Source organism: Folsomia candida, unplaced genomic scaffold (genome assembly GCF_002217175.1).
Source record: "Folsomia candida strain VU population unplaced genomic scaffold, ASM221717v1 Fcan01_Sc007, whole genome shotgun sequence".
In the NCBI taxonomy this organism is placed as follows: Eukaryota; Metazoa; Arthropoda; class Collembola; order Entomobryomorpha; family Isotomidae; genus Folsomia; species Folsomia candida.
Window position 1 is genome coordinate 4,648,582 of NW_019091199.1, and position 15,383 is coordinate 4,663,964.

General features: G+C 38.0%; 3 protein-coding genes across 10 annotated transcripts; 1 reads left to right on the plus strand and 2 right to left on the minus strand.

Annotated features, from left to right (window-relative positions):
- Positions 1–47: 47 nt before the first annotated feature.
- Positions 48–3,808, minus strand: LOC110852453 (origin recognition complex subunit 3). Of its 2 annotated transcripts, XR_004835284.1 has the most exons (16): positions 3,651–3,808; positions 3,374–3,535; positions 3,153–3,273; positions 2,762–3,044; positions 2,530–2,683; positions 2,351–2,464; positions 2,104–2,241; positions 1,930–2,034; positions 1,677–1,851; positions 1,385–1,590; positions 1,163–1,303; positions 973–1,074; positions 777–899; positions 600–688; positions 237–398; positions 48–176 (listed from the first exon to the last, which is right to left on the minus strand). XR_004835284.1 is itself a non-coding variant. In XM_022100528.2 (15 exons), the coding sequence occupies exons 1-15, from the start codon at positions 3,663–3,665 to the stop codon at positions 299–301; spliced, it is 2,028 nt and encodes a 675-aa protein (XP_021956220.1). In that variant the 5' UTR covers positions 3,666–3,808; the 3' UTR covers positions 48–298. The 2 variants fall into 2 exon arrangements, 1 of the variants encoding a protein (XP_021956220.1); XM_022100528.2 differs by having other exon boundaries at positions 48–398.
- A 562-nt stretch (positions 3,809–4,370) lies between these two features.
- On the plus strand, positions 4,371–12,521 carry LOC110852457 (TAR DNA-binding protein 43). Of its 3 annotated transcripts, XM_022100534.2 has the most exons (18): positions 4,371–4,895; positions 4,975–5,530; positions 5,599–5,681; positions 5,788–5,835; positions 5,908–6,079; positions 6,214–6,383; positions 6,580–6,615; positions 6,681–6,745; positions 6,827–6,875; positions 7,838–7,877; positions 8,006–8,074; positions 8,150–8,217; positions 8,300–8,345; positions 8,427–8,435; positions 8,541–8,603; positions 8,682–8,888; positions 8,992–9,095; positions 9,169–12,521. In XM_022100534.2, exons 3-18 carry the CDS (start codon positions 5,664–5,666, stop codon positions 9,388–9,390), a joined length of 1,386 nt encoding a protein of 461 aa, XP_021956226.1. In that variant the 5' UTR covers positions 4,371–4,895; positions 4,975–5,530; positions 5,599–5,663; the 3' UTR covers positions 9,391–12,521. The 3 variants fall into 3 exon arrangements, with proteins under 3 accessions (XP_021956226.1, XP_021956225.1, XP_021956227.1); XM_022100533.2 differs by having other exon boundaries at positions 4,373–4,895; positions 4,975–5,681; XM_022100535.2 differs by having other exon boundaries at positions 4,387–4,895; positions 4,975–5,681; positions 8,682–8,879.
- Positions 12,516–15,348, minus strand: LOC110852458 (spermidine synthase). 5 transcript variants are annotated; one of them, XM_035853760.1, is made up of 7 exons: positions 14,999–15,348; positions 14,237–14,274; positions 13,926–14,144; positions 13,700–13,840; positions 13,255–13,622; positions 12,943–13,172; positions 12,516–12,873 (listed from the first exon to the last, which is right to left on the minus strand). In XM_035853760.1, exons 4-7 carry the CDS (start codon positions 13,828–13,830, stop codon positions 12,727–12,729), a joined length of 876 nt encoding a protein of 291 aa, XP_035709653.1. In that variant the 5' UTR covers positions 13,831–13,840; positions 13,926–14,144; positions 14,237–14,274; positions 14,999–15,348; the 3' UTR covers positions 12,516–12,726. The 5 variants fall into 5 exon arrangements, with proteins under 5 accessions (XP_035709653.1, XP_021956228.1, XP_035709652.1 ...); XM_022100536.2 differs by lacking the exon at positions 14,237–14,274 and having other exon boundaries at positions 13,926–14,072; XM_035853759.1 differs by having other exon boundaries at positions 13,926–14,274.
- Between the last annotated feature and the right edge of the window lie 35 nt (positions 15,349–15,383).

Sequence of the window (15,383 nt, forward strand, 5' to 3'; positions counted from 1 at the left end):
GGGCGACGACTTATGTCTTCCGAAATATACTTTTGAACAACGACTTGTGTTGATCAACTTATAAACTTGGCTTTATTACTTTAGAGTACATACATCGGGCATCAGTAATCATGCATAAGTACTAACTTGACATACGTACATGAAATAATGACCCTACTGACTCTCTGATTCAGACTCTAAAAAAATGACACCAATTACTCAAAAATTCTCAGACATTGTAAAATTTACAGACATACATATTTAGACATGAAATAATGATAACACGTTGTCGGGGTAATTCACTCAACCCACGACAATTTCACTGCCATGTAAGCTTTGTAATTTCATCAGGCTTTGTCCTGCTACGTTTTAAAACACCCGAAAACTGTAATTCTGCCACCGATTGGCGAAACCGTAACCTGCAAATTAAGATTTGAACGTTATTATTTAGTGGATAAAATATTTACTTTACGCAGCACTAGCAAAATTGTTGGTGCATAAACCCTAACAATATTATAATAATGTAATTAATTATTATAATAATTATTATAATTATAATAATATCCTCATTATTATGATAATAAGGGTATTCAATACATCAATCAACTCGAAAAACTTACAAACAAACGTTTGGATCAAGTTTCTTTTGTCTAATGGACTTTCTTCCTCTTGCCGACACCTCATCTGTTTCTAGAATTGACAGGAAGGCCTATGCCCATGTGAAATATATCATGAATTACAAACAGCACACAGACTCAATACACATGTAATTAAAGGTCAAAAACATGTACACTCACTTGGTAAAGAATGTTGAGATCAACTTTCTTGTTCGTTTGTTCCCTCAGCAGTTTAAAAACGATGGACGTGTCAGGCAACGATGGTATATTAGAATCAGTACTGACATCCTCGCAACACTTGCACTGCAATACATACATTCATTCAATTTAGCAAAACCTTGATATTGTTCGATTAGGCTTATTATTCATTACTTACATTCAGAATTTCGGAGGGTAACATCAAGGAATTAGTCACATATGAGAACGGATCCGGAGAGAAAAGCGATTTTAGAGTCAGAACGTCGTCAAAAATATATGCCTTAAAAACAGAATGGCAAACTAATTATAGCCACACTCGCTGCCTCAACGAGAGAGCACTGACAAAGTAGATTTAATTCAACACCTACCTTATGATACACTCCCTTTAATAAAGAAGGAAAGGGTTTGAGATACGTTTTCACTAGGTTTTCAATGAAACTGATAAAGGCATCACGCAGAGCATTGACTGGCTGCGAACAGGACTTGATCTTAATACGCTCCATTAATTGCTACATGATACCACATAAAAGTTATTACAGTACATAAAAGGACCATTTTCATACTATGTCAGTATACTTCCAACCACTTGCCTGCTTCAAATCATTTCGACCAATTCCTTTCTTGATCTTGAATTTGGTCTCTACAGGAGGGTTCGGATTTTCAGCTAATTGAATCTCTTGTTCATCCAGCCTTTCGAGATCGTCATTTAATTTCTCTACCGTATCGATAATTTCGCGTACTTTGGTATGGAGGAAGTACGCTTCACCCATGCTATGTATAAGTCCTTGGTACGGATCTAGGGGTTCGCACAATAATTACTGCAGCTTGATACCATACCATTTTACTTTATTATTATTTTAATCACAAAAACCACATACTTACCATGCTTACTTTCTTCTAACCCTAAATCCCAGGACAATTTACAAATTACTTTTTTCAAACCAGATTTGGGCAAATTTCTTATGTCAGTCAGGAATCGCTTGTACGGGGATTCAATCTCTTCTTCTGCAGTCTCAAAAAATAAACCAGTGGAGCAGGAAATGTACAAATCTTTGAACTTCAAACAGCAAACAAAAAACAATTCTAGAACGGATAATGATCTTTAGTAATACAACATATTTCTTTTAATGCTTACCAAGTCCTCCGGAGCCACTGCACGCAAAGAGGATTTTATGAAACAAATAATGCGGATCACAAAGTTCCAATGAGCAATATGCACCCAGCACTCATTTATTGTTTTCTAAAGATACACGTAACGAAGATGAAACATTTTGGAAAATGAACCATTATCTTAATTAGATATATTTACCGTCATTTTCTTTCCATTTGGAATACCACTTAGCTGAGAAACTTTTGCCAATGTATCGTCCTCCACAGCACTCGATTCAGGGTATGGAACTCTACACAAAACAGATTCTGGCTTGCGATAATGTTCCAAGAGACAAATCTGAAATTACGTTATGGGGAAGCGATGATTTTCCATTATAATTTAATATTATAAACCAACCATTACAAAGCTTATTTAAAAATAGTATTTAAAAAGTTTAGGTATTTACTCGATATGCCTGAAAAAGTCTCTGTATTGATGCATGTTGAGATTGATAATGGCGACACAAAAATTTGACCACTTCGCCATCAAGAGTGAAAGGACCCAAATCAGGATCCAGGATCTAAACAACAACAACGGGCAATTCGGATCATAAAGCATTATTAAAAATCATGGTATCTTACTTACATTATATAAAACTTGGTTCAGCCTTTGAGTTGTTGAAACAGTTTCGAAGGATGAATAAACGAACGCTGTATTACAATTTGAAGGAATAAACCTATCAAAATTCCCAATACAATGACTGACCCCAACAATGAACAGATAAGGTAGATCTACAGAGCTGAAATTTTCAAAATAATCTTCCAGTAAGCTAGTTTTTGCAAGAACAAAGATATAGGATAAAAGTAAGCAGCAGTACCTGAGAAGTTGCAATAGTTGAGGAAATACATTTTTCTTAAAATACTCTGCTTTCTCCACAAGAATGGCCACCATTTTTATGGAATCCGAATTGGTATGAATTTCATCCCGCAGAGCACGCGGTGTTGTAGAAGACGGAGAATTCAGTTCATTGCAAATAGTTTGAAACGCAATTTTAACATTGGGACATTTAAATGAGCTGATTCTGGCGCAGAGGGGAGTGTATTTTCTAACTTCCTCTTCAATTCTGCTAAAAGTTTTTTGATCTTCATCCATAGATAGACCTGCAGCAAAATTTGCAATAATAAACCTTCAGAGTATGCTTACTTAAATACACTCGTTGAGTTAAAAAGTAATGTCAATTTTGTCATAATAACAAGTAAATAACTCACCCGAAGGCACAAATGCTACCGGTGTAGTCCTTTCTTGCTTGATTAGTAATATCTCTTGTGCTCTGATCATAAACCGTTCAGTTTGGCTGACCGTTTTGTCGTTCCATTTTTTCTCCGCAGCCTTAAATTCAAATTGCCAACAACAGTGAGTTGATCCCTTACATCATAATGTGTTGGAAAATACATATATCCTCTATTTTATTTCATTCTAAAAATCTTACCTCCAACGTAAGTTTGACCGCATTCAAATGATGGTCATGAAGATTCTTTCTCTCCATTTCTGCTTTGCTCACATTATTGTCAACTTTCTCCACTGGGCTCGAAACAACTGCCATCGTCGTGGATTTGCCTCTCTTTCTTGTCACCCGATCCGCCGAAATTCTCTACAATCAATACAGTGTGGTACAAATTAAAGTCAAAAATTACTTTGTAAGCTATCGCGTATCGCGTCCCACAACGTGAATCATAACAGTCGAGCGAAGCTAGACGGCAACTTACCTGATGTTCCTCCATGTCGACGATTTTTAATATTTCTTATTTATTAAAAAACGATCTGTCTTTTGTTAGTATCTATTTATCCGATCACCGACTGGACTTACTCTTTGTCTCCTCTTGGCCTCTCTCCGACTTTTTTACCGGGTATCACTTTGTAACTATTTCAACGTACCCCAAGTACTTGTTGCTGTACACCTTGGCTTATTCAACGTGAAATCTATTTATGTGAATTATCTGCCCGTCTGTCCGTTGAGTCAATAATTTCCTGATTTTTTTCATGGAATAAATATGTTTAAGGCCAAAAGAAGGCTCACATTGCTGGCATATTCAATTGACTCTTGCTCAAGGGAGAGAAAATCATTTGAAATTTCAACGTAATTCACTTGGCTATGGCTTGCTTCTATCTATAAATCAGTAAATGAATAGTCTCGAGAGGGATTTGAACACATTTCTTATTGCTTAGTTTGAGAATCACTAATGTGCTGGGACCGTAGAATAGTGGGTGTATCATCGGGATAATAATACCCTAACCTAAATATATGCAATTCAAAATTTAGGAGTGTAATCGCATCACGATTTCGCCTCTTCGTTACATCCTGTTTCTCCCCGTTTATTTAGAGAAAAGCTGCTGGAGTAAACCCAACCCCAGTTTGGTTGGAGACCGACAGAGGATGTCGAAAAGTTGAGAGCCTAACGTCGAGGGATTCACCACCCAGCTTATCGACACACACAGCCTCCAAATTATGTATGCACATGGCTAAAAGTCTTATAATCTAAAAGTGACAATCTTCGACACTTGGAAAATACCTAGAAATACTTTCACCGCACTTATACCCATCTTATTAATGCTTGTAGTGTTTTTATTGGGACCAAAACAAATTCATGCAAGTTACGACATTTGTAGATTGCAACGAGGAATAACAAATTGACAAGTACTGGTTTACATTGAGTCGTGCTAGGCGCTAAGTAATTGATGCTGGGCGAGTTTTGTGGTTGGGGGGACGGAGCGAGGTGCGGATTTTGGGGCCGAGGGGCGCTGACGAGTTCTCGGACAGTGTGTTGATGTCGATCTGCTGAGAGCTCTCTTTTCTTTACTTACATCGCTCGTCCTGGGGCCTGGATGTGAGGTGAGAGTGAAAGCAGTCGTCGTCGTGTGGATGAGTGTCGAGTGTGTCAAGGGCCCCCCCACCGAAGCAGCACTATGGCCTGCTTGCAGTGGCTGAGGAAAATTACTCCACACGAAGAGAGGTAACCAAACAATCTGACTTCTTAATAAAAACACTTGACTCAATAATTTAACCCCAGTTTGTGTTCTTTAACTTTACAGCGACTGGAATAGTTTGTCTGTTTGATTGAATAAAAGTGTGTGCTAGGTTAGGTTAAATGTGCCCTTGGCGAAACGAAGAAACTAATAATTAGTATCACCTTCTGCGGATGAATGGGAAATGAATGAAGGCGACGAGAAAAATTATCAATCAACCACCTCTTCTTTTTTTAAAACAACATTTCAATCATATATCAATCATATAATATTATATGCAAGGAACGAACACTGGCCTATCCGTTTAAAATAACTGCTGATTGCTTCAAGAGTATAGGATAATTAATTGTGTCAAAAAAGCCAAGCGATGTCCTTAATTTGAGAGAAGAAATACAAGATTGAAGAAAACGAGAGAGGAGAACGGTCAGTTATCGTTGCCAGTTGTCGCTGTCATTGTGCTGTTTGTAACCACTGCTGGTCGGTCATTTAATTAATTTCAAATCAATTGCTACAAGGGGTGCTGTTTATGTGATTTGTTGGCGACAACGGCGATAGAAGAAGCGGCATAGAAGAATGTCTTGTATGAAAGACTTGAATGATAAAGCCTTGATTAAAATGGAGGGTGGGTATTATCTGTGACTTTTTCTTGTTCGATATATAGTGGTTTATTCACCAAGTGTAATTGAACAGAAATAAGGGTGAAGGGTGTACTTATCTGTGAGACTTTGTGATTTCTACAATCAAAAATCCTTGAAATGACGACCTACATTCAAGTAAGATTATATGACTTTTTTTTAATATTCCCAGTAAAACGTTTTGATACAATTTAATTCACCAACCAACGACAAAAATTCATTCAAATCTTTTTTCTTTGACAAGGTTGCAGAGGACGAGGGTGAAGAGCCCATAGAAGTTCCGACCGAAGAAGTAATTAACATTGCTTTAGCGTTGACAGAGTAGTTTACCGATTTATTTATTGTTATTTTGCTCCTTAAATAGGACGGATCACTTCTTCTCTCCACATTATCCGCCCAATTCCCAAGTACCTCCGGGCTCAAATTTCGCAATCCAGAATCTGGAGGAATTCGCGGCGTTCGTTTAGTAGATGGTCGTTTTCATCCTCCGGAGAACGGGTGGGGAAATCTTGTCTTATACTGCGTCTTTCCGAAAGGTACTATATTTAATACGTAATCATACGGATAGCCTGTGCTGCTACTCTTTGACCTCTGCACTCTGGTCTGGGTAGCGGTTAGGTTCACTCAACCAGATTATGAATGGTGTATAAATTTCTGTTCTTCTTTTTAGAAAATAAACGGAAATCAGACGACTACTTGGAAAACTCCACTGCCAAAGCGAAGCGCTTCGAGAATACTTCAAGTAAAAGCAAATGTTCGGATTTAATAGTGCTCGGTCTGCCATGGAAAACGACCGAACAGCAGTTACGAGAATATTTCGAGCCCTTTGGGGAAGTTCTGGTAAGTTTTGATAGTTATAGTTATAGTTTAACATATAGTTGTAGTTTAAGTTATAGTTATAGTTTAACATCTATGGTCAAAGTTTAGGTTTCCTTTGGACAATATCATTTTATTTCGAATCGCTATTGTCGTCGTCAGCCACCCCTCGTCTTTACAGGGGATAGAGAGATATTAATTGAAACGGTATTTTTTATAGATGGCACAAGTTAAGAAAGATCCCAAGTCTGGCCAGGTAAATAAATGCAATGCCAATTTAATTATAATTTATAATGTCGTTTAATTTAATGTATTTTTTAGTCCAAGGGTTTCGGCTTCATCCGGTTTGGGAACTATGAGTCTCAGTTGCGGGTGTTGTCTCAAAGGTTAGTTTTACTTTTGTAAATTCAGTCGAGCCACTAGCAACTCAACTGACGGATCATAATTCGATTGATTAACAATTTAAGGCACTTGATTGAGGGGCGGTGGTGTGATGTTAAAATTCCCAATTCCAAGGTAAGTTCAGCATTAGAGACTTAGAGATTTTTTGTATTTTTACTTGTACTGTACTGTGACTACAGTACAATACAAAAATTAGTACAAAATTCAAAAGACCTAGAGAATTTCCATTATATTGTACTCTGAAAAATTGTATTGTGAAACTCCGCGAAATAGATGCGTCAAAAATTGAGACAAATCAACTCATGATATACGAAATGAACCCCCTCCCACAAAGTGTGTATAAAATGTTCAAAACTACAAATTCGACATTTTTGACCTTTGACCTCGTTTGCAACAGTCACCAGGCTGATGTAAGCCGAAATGATAGTGATTTATGAACTCCCCACCTCAAACTAAACACGACTGCAACGGTCCAAATAAAAATTCAACATTTTTGACCTTTGACGTGGTCACGGGGTCTTCGTATGTTAAAACTGTATCGATTTCTGAAATTCTCGCCCAAGCCGAAGTCTAAAACATTCGACAATTAAATTTTGACCTTTGACCTCGTCCTCTCGGTCATGGGTTGGTCGGAGGTCAAAAGTATTGACGACAATGAATTCTCGGTGAAATTTCCTTTAAAATGACACCGCATATGAAAATTAAGGTAGAACTTTGCGTTTACTTCATGCCAAGGTGACCTTGACCTTGACCTCAGGGAGCCCATTTTCGAAATCGACCTAGGGTCAAAAATTAGTAGCGAAATAGCGAAAACGGCGTTAGATTATATTGAGGCGTTCAAGAGATATCCTACTTGCCAACGCTTGATTTTCCACAGTAGTACAAACTGAGCCCGTGTTTCAATTTGTCTACTGTAGACTGTAGAATTAGTACAAAAAGCTGATGACGTCATCATCTAGAGTCCACAGTACAGTCTACAGTCAGAGTACAAGGAATCTCTAAGTCTCTATTGTATCCATATGTCGTATATTTAATTATACTACCGATTATATTGAATTGATTTTTACTCATTTAAGGAGTCGCAACAGGCGCATGTTCCTGCAAAGGTGTTTGTAGGTAAACAAATTGTTAATTTATTATGATTATTCGTCCGAGTATATGTTCGATCGAATGCTACATAATATGTAAATAAATATATAAATAAGCTGGTATGTTCATGTCTTATTATTTTTACACGTTTGTAGGAAGATGCACAGAAGACATTTCTGCCGAGGACTTGCGAGAGTACTTTACAAAATTTGGCGAAGTGACAGGTAATCTGCGTATGGTATTTATTGGTGTGTTGTGTAATTACATGTTTTATTAAAACCTCCTTTTGATTTATGCAGATGTTTTTATTCCGAAGCCTTTCCGAGCGTTTGCATTTGTGACCTTTCTTGAAGCGGATGTTGCTCAGGTACTGAATGGCCTTCCTAATATATTTTACCCTAATTATCTTCAAACGCCTTAAATTCCTCGCCATCATTTAACAATTTCAGAGTTTGTGTGGGGAGGACCACATTGTTAAAGGGGTGTCCGTCCATGGTATGTAAAGTAGCCTATATTATTTAAGCGAATTTGGTCGGTGGACTATTCTAATGTCTAAATACTTTTTATGTATTACAGTTTCCAATGGTAAGAATCGAGTGGTCATAAAACATGAGTTGATAAGTATTAGCTAAGAGTAAGTTAATCAAAATTGAAGTCTACATATGCTTTTTTGCTTCTGTTCCCAAACAGCTGCCCCAAAATCTGACCCTTCTAGAAACCAAGGAGGTCAACATTACCCTAATCCATACAGAGGTTCGCTCCATGAATACCTTGGATATGTACATAACATATACATACTATTTAAGTGCTGATTAATACATTTGTATATAGGAATGCCACCCAGAGACGGGGGTAAAATGGGTGGTGGCTACGGGCATTACGGAGGAGGAGGTGGCGGTGGATGGAGCGGTGGGCGTGGTGGGATGGAAATGCCAAACCTTCAAACATTAGGACTGGGTGGAGGAGCTGGAGGGACTGGACAGGGTCAAGGGATGAACAATCCCATGGGGCTAGGTGCTCTTAACCTCGGTATGCATGGTCAGCTCCTCATTTTTTTTATTTTTTTTTTATTTTTCTATATTATTTTTCCTCTGGCCATTTGTAGCATTAGCTAGTTTAATTTGATAATTTGTTAACTTAGGAATGCCTGTAAATCCTGCAATTGTGGCAGCTGCTCTCAATCAGGCTGGATGGGGTCTTGTTGGGAACATTCAAGGAGGACAGCAAGGCAATGAAGGACCTCAGGTTTGACACATGGGGGACAAATTGTCTTTCAAATATGATTTGATCACTCACAACTTAATCGTATTGATTGCAGAGCTTTAATCATCCCTCTGCCGGTTTTGGACATGGCAATGCTGGACCAGCGCCTGGGGGTGGGACACAACAAGCAGGTCCAGACTCTGGATTTATGGCTTGGGCCGGAACAGACGGACCAGCTCCACAAGGTCATCAAGGTCCACCAAATCCCGGTCCACCTACACAACCACCTGCAGGATGGTCCAGAGACAAACAACCCTTCATGAAATATAACATGTAAAGAAGAACGAGTCCCACTCTTCCTCTTCTTCACACAAACAAAATCGTCTCCTTTGAATCAACACTGGACACTTCACACTTTCATATGTCGATAGATTTCTCCTTTCTTGGGGAGCGATCCATTTTAATAGGGTTATATTATGACGACAATGACGTACGTGAAAAGAGTAGATGTTACATACATACATATATATATATATATATTTAGTAGGTATACAAGTACAGACTCTTCGTTCTCATAATAATAATAGGACTACTGGGAGGGAGGGAGAGAGTAATTTATTGGTTCGAGTTTCCACAATCTCAGCAGATCATGTTAATCATGTATATTATTCATTTGAAGCCACGAGAAGGTTTCAATTCAATTACTACACGAGAGTGAGGATGTAATTACATAAATACATACAACGTATTCTATTGATGGTGCTATTTAATTATTCAATAGACTGGTGTTAGTAGCAGAGGCTCATTTTTAATGTTCACTGTCAGCAAACAATTATCTGTGCTAGAGATATTATGTATTATACTGATAAAAAATACCCGGCTGGTATCCTGCAAGAAAAGCTGAGTTGAAGAGTATTTCACTTTCCGAGCAGCTTAATAATGATTGTACAGCAGCACAGCATACGTAAATCATGACCATTTTCTTGCTGTCTTTGGTGGTCCAGTTTAACATAGAGATAAATATACGAGAAGTATTTAGTTAGACAGGGACGGTTCAGTGGTGGATCGGGATGGTCGAGGTAGGCTAAAATGTGAGGCTAAAACTTGAGGAGATGCAATGATGAGGATGATAATAATTTAATAAGAGGCGAATTTCTCTGATTTTGTCGTTAATGGTTGATGACGACGAGCACTTGACAATGTCCGAACCTGTCCAATATTTGAAGCAGGACTGAAAAATGTTGGACACCCTTGGTTCATTTATTTGAAACGTTTCTAGTTTTCCATTGATTGTCGACCATGCACCACCACCAGAGGAAAATACCATCTATAAACTTGTCAAAATTTCCACTAATCATAGGTGGTCAGTTTTTATTTGTCATATTGAATACATTATCTAAGCCTTACGCCCACAATACAATACGTTACTTATAAATAGAAACTTTCGTCGTTTTCCAAATTCCAAGCTCTAGTTCAACCAGCCGAAAACGAGACAGTGAATCAAAACCTTATCGCCGGTAGTTAGTTTGTAGCAGATTTAATATATATGTAGTCTGGAGATGGGTATAATTCTTATTAGTTGGTCGAGTAGGTGCATACATATTAAATATAAGAGTTGCGGGGACTTGACCAATCTTGGATTTGTAGAGGAAGGAAAAGTCAGACGAATTTTTCTAGGTGACCTTGATGCATTATTTCGTCATAATAATACGTGCAATGATTTTCACCAAGAAGAGAAGTATGTAGAGGCGAGAAATGGAACGTACTGCCACTGCGTTGGACAACATTTGCAGACAAAATCTAGATACATACATAGCTACATAATACATATATAATAATATTGCTTAATGGTGAGGGTTTTAACACTGTACTAGACTAGTATGAAACTCATCCAAACATAGTTTATTACGTAATGTCATATGTACATGTAGGTGGTGGAGATGGATAGCTACATGTGTAGTACATAGTTGAGAAAGAAACAATTATTGTAATTAGACAATGATGGCTAATTAATTATTGAGACGATGCGGAAAGAGAGAAGAGACGGAGAGAACCAAACCAAAACAACAATAGTGGATATTTAAGTAAGGTTATAAAAAAAGAGTAAAAATTACAAATATGCTTTAAGAGACGATATGGCAAACACAACTGCCATTCTTCAAGGTACAAACTGGAATGAGTGAATTGAACCGCACCAACAACCGTCGTTCGCGTGGTATGTGTGGTTTATAGCGTGTGGTGTGTGTAAGTCGTTGGCGAAAGAGTATGGTGGACTTTTCAATTTATTCGCCGTTAAAAAAATCCGTCAATGTCCGATTCCTGAACAGAATGGCTTGCGTCTATACTATAAATATATCTAATCTATATCTGAATTAATGTAACTACACAATATTGTGAATCTGTCTGTAACAAATTCTATGTCGGTTATTCTACTTTCGGATTCGCCACTTGCCACTTTGAGAAAGTGTCACTTTTATCCTCAATCAATCAATCCAAATCTAAAGTATCTAACGTGTGCGTATGTATGTCTATTCAAAGCGCAGTATGATTTCTATCTCTTTTCATGTCCACGCGTCTGCGAAGGAAAGAAAGCAACTCTTTGAGTGTTCAGTAACAATACGTAAATATTATGTTTTACGATTATCATGTCAAGATTGGTTTTGTTCTTGTTATTATTAGATGAGTACGATATCTATAATTTTTTGTTTTGGTGTTATTAGTTAAGAGAGAAGATCGACTCTTCAATCCTTACAAAAATTCTATTATCATCAATCCATCAATTTTTTGTTAGCATTTTAAGAAGACTTTTACCTGTTAATGAAATTTTATCGTTACACTATTTACTACGATTTATGACGTTACGCGGGTTCATTTAATTTTTTGGTTTTAAAAAGATTTAAATTTTTAAAAGAATGTTAATTTACTATTCATAACGACATATAAAAGAGGAATACTTTAAGCAATTGAAAATATTATTCTTACTGTTTTAATTATGAGACATGATGGTGAATCCATTATACAAATCTGACAACAAACTATCTACGCTGCTGAGTTACTGCTGAATGTTCCATAAATTAGCATTTTGACGTACACATATAATTTCCTTATAATACTGAGTATGGACGGTTATCAATTCTTCTATGGATGTCGTTTTGTGTGGGATATATCTGGTTATCGCAAAGAGAGAATGAATTCCTTACAAGAGTTTTGCACAGCGGCGGCAGCGAGCGAAAGAAAAGTCGTTGAAATTGTCAAACAATTTTATTGAGTGTAATTGATGATAATTATGGGTGGGCGGATGGATGGATGGATGGATGGCTCGAACGTTCGGTGAGTGAGCTCGATTTAAGAAAAAAACGAGAAGAGGATAACTACACAGATATCCAAACTATATTAAAAATTAATTAAATATCATATTATATATTATATATCCAAAAATGATGACTATTAAACAAAACTTGATGACGACTTATCTTGCTCCTCTTTATTACTTTAATATATATTTACTATGTATGTGACATTATCATGCGACACTAGAAAATAAAGAATAGTAGCATAGTCACATATATATTATTATTGTGATGTTTTAAACTTTGTATATCATGGTCCCAAGGCTATCTGTGTGTCTGGGGGGGGGCTGCTCTGTGGCTGCTGGATATTGGAGTCGTTGTCATTATTGGACGGGTCCGGTCAGCGCCTTCACAGCAAATCTGGGAAGAATGAAGGCTGATTTGTGTATCTCTCCAGTGTAATAACGCAGGTTGAAATTCTCCAATTCTGCCTCGCCAAAAGTTCGCAGGGGCTGCTCGAACTTTGTCTCCTAGAATTGGATGAGTTTAAAAACAGCTATTTTTTGTTGTAAAACAAAAGACATGTCGATAATAAGTACCTCATTTTTACTACAGAGGAGAAAGCCAATCTGTCCCCCGGGGTAGGTGGGGATGCAGGTGTAGGCGTAGGAAACCACGGGGAAGATCCCTTTGCAAAAGTCCATCATGGACCTAATGATGGGGGCGTGATACCACATGTTCTCCCCCTGCGAACAAATTATCCCTCCCGGTCGCAACGCTTTATCACAGAGTCGGTAGTACTTCTCTCCAAACAAACTTTCCGCTGGACCTAATCAGAAGAATTAATATCAACGGTGATAATTCGCTCCAATTCTTTTGGGTGGACGCTACACTTCATGTTTTGTGCATACCGATCGGATCTGAAGAATCTGTGATTATGACATCGAATTCATCTTCGTGCTCGCCCATGAACTTGAACCCGTCTCCAATGTTCAGGGTCAATTTGGGGCTTTCGAACCCTTTCGCCATGAAAGGCAAATATTTCTTGGACACTTCCACCACCGTTTCGTCAATCTCGCATTGCACAATTTTTTCCACGGTAGGAAACTTGCTCACTTCTCGGGCCACTCCTCCGTCGCCACCTCCAATGATGAGGACTGATTTCGGATTAGGATGACAAGTGAGGGGCAGAAAGGACATCATTTCTTGGTAAGAAAATTCATCTTTCTCCGTGCATTGGATCGCCCCATCAAGTGCCAACGCTTTACCGTATGTTTTACTGCGTGGGACAAAAAGATTCGAGTAAAGTCAGTTGATACAAATAAGTACATATGTATTTTAGCATAAATTTCTCACGTGTCGAGAACAGCAACGTCTTGGAACTTTGATTGACCTTGGTACAATACCGAGGTGACCTCCATTGAGAAAGCCTGTCCCTCCCACATGGGACTCAGCTCAGTGAACCATCCTTCCTTGAAAGCGTCCATTCTCACAGAGCTGTAGAAACAAAACAAAAATATATCTAATCTACTTATGTGTATGCAATTCCAGTTGCATGCAATTTGCAGAAAATGTGACTTACTGTGACAAACCGAAGAATGTAAATGATGTGTTACTGATGATGTGGCAAGAAATAGGGACTTGATTTCACACCCAAATACGCGAACTGGACATAAATGCTTTTTCAAACGTGTCAAGAAAAGCTTGCTGACTTGAGAGAAATCCGCAACTGGAGAAAGTCAGACAAGACGTCTGGTCTCAAATTAGCTCGTATAATTATACCACAAAAAGTAGATTTGACCTGAATGTGCAGAACACAGAGTGGTTTATGTAATTTAATACGAAGGTAGGTCCGTAAAATCTGATTTTATTTAATCACTGCATTGTGCTAACCTCTCATTAGCACGACTTGGAAAAAACTTGGAAAAAACCTGCAACATGACACTGTATTTAATTATACATAAAGTGAACGAGTTATGTACTGTGCGGGTGGAGCTTAAACCTACGGCCTCCTGAAGTACCTTGTGCTGAGACTAGGGTTTCTCGTGAGTTTAGCTCCATTCGCACAGCACATAACTAACTCACTTCAAGTATAGACTACTTAATAACATTAATTCCTCTTATCGTGTGTCGAGTGCAGCAAGACATCCATGCATGTTGTACTAACTGACTGAGAAACTCGAGACCAACCATTCTTCAATATTCTTCAATATGCATGCACAAAAAAGCACATAAATTCATTGATTGACATCCTATCCAGCAGGAAAGTGGTGAGTGAGATACAGACTGAGACACATTAATTCTCGTCTCGCCCACAATGCACGCCTTCCTTCTTTCTTGGGCAACCTACAATGACTCACAATGCTTTTATGGATTTTCACCATCGACGAGTGAATTATGAGGTCAATAGGCCCCATCGATTCCTTATCAAATATCCTCCGACGCGATAAACTTTGCCCGTACTTCTATTTATCCTTCTCCAAACCACTGCACTCTTGTAATTTACAACTCCTTTTTACCTAATCTAAACCCTCCATATATACTAATCTATATAGCTAGCCGGTAGATTTGCATATTTATAAATAAAATAAAGACCCACTCCGTTTGTACGACAGGATGGGCAAAAGTCCATCAGAATAAAATTTGGTACCTTACGTATTACTAGTAGTTCCTGATGCCCTCGTAATAATTTGTGTTCTTCTTCCTCTCGTTCCTAAGTCTTCTTGTCGAACCAATTCACTTCGGTGGCTAGCAAAATTATGGTGTTGTTCATTCTTGGTGGAGGAATGACGGCGTGGAGAAGAGGGACGATATTCGTCGTAGTATGATTCATTAGTTTATACTTACTCGTTTTCTGTGTAGTATTATTATTACCGAATAAACAAAGGGTAGTTAATTATTATTGTTTGATTTCTCTTTCAGAAAAATATGTAGGCACTTTTTATTTATTTGTCGTATGGATTTTATTAGTTACATAAATGCCAGTGCACGTGTACCCAGGAAATACTTACTGCTCCCAACCAAACCACGGCTGATGTCG

Bases quoted from the DNA above. Each gene is read 5' to 3' on its own strand.
- LOC110852453 (XM_022100528.2), bottom strand. The intron at 2,035-2,103 runs GTAAATATATCT...GTGTATCTTTAG, and splicing joins CAAATGGAAAGAAAATGACG to AAAACAATAAATGAGTGCTG. The intron at 689-776 runs GTGAGTGTACAT...ACATGGGCATAG, and splicing joins ATCTCAACATTCTTTACCAA to GCCTTCCTGTCAATTCTAGA.
- LOC110852457 (XM_022100534.2), top strand. The intron at 6,080-6,213 runs GTACTATATTTA...TCTTCTTTTTAG, and splicing joins ATACTGCGTCTTTCCGAAAG to AAAATAAACGGAAATCAGAC. The intron at 8,604-8,681 runs GTTCGCTCCATG...ATTTGTATATAG, and splicing joins TTACCCTAATCCATACAGAG to GAATGCCACCCAGAGACGGG.
- LOC110852458 (XM_022100536.2), bottom strand. From the start codon at position 13,830: ATGGACGCTTTCAAGGAAGGATGGTTCACTGAGCTGAGTCCCATGTGG. The intron at 13,173-13,254 runs GTATGCACAAAA...TCTTCTGATTAG, and splicing joins AGATTCTTCAGATCCGATCG to GTCCAGCGGAAAGTTTGTTT. The intron at 12,874-12,942 runs GTACTTATTATC...ATCCAATTCTAG, and splicing joins TCCTCTGTAGTAAAAATGAG to GAGACAAAGTTCGAGCAGCC.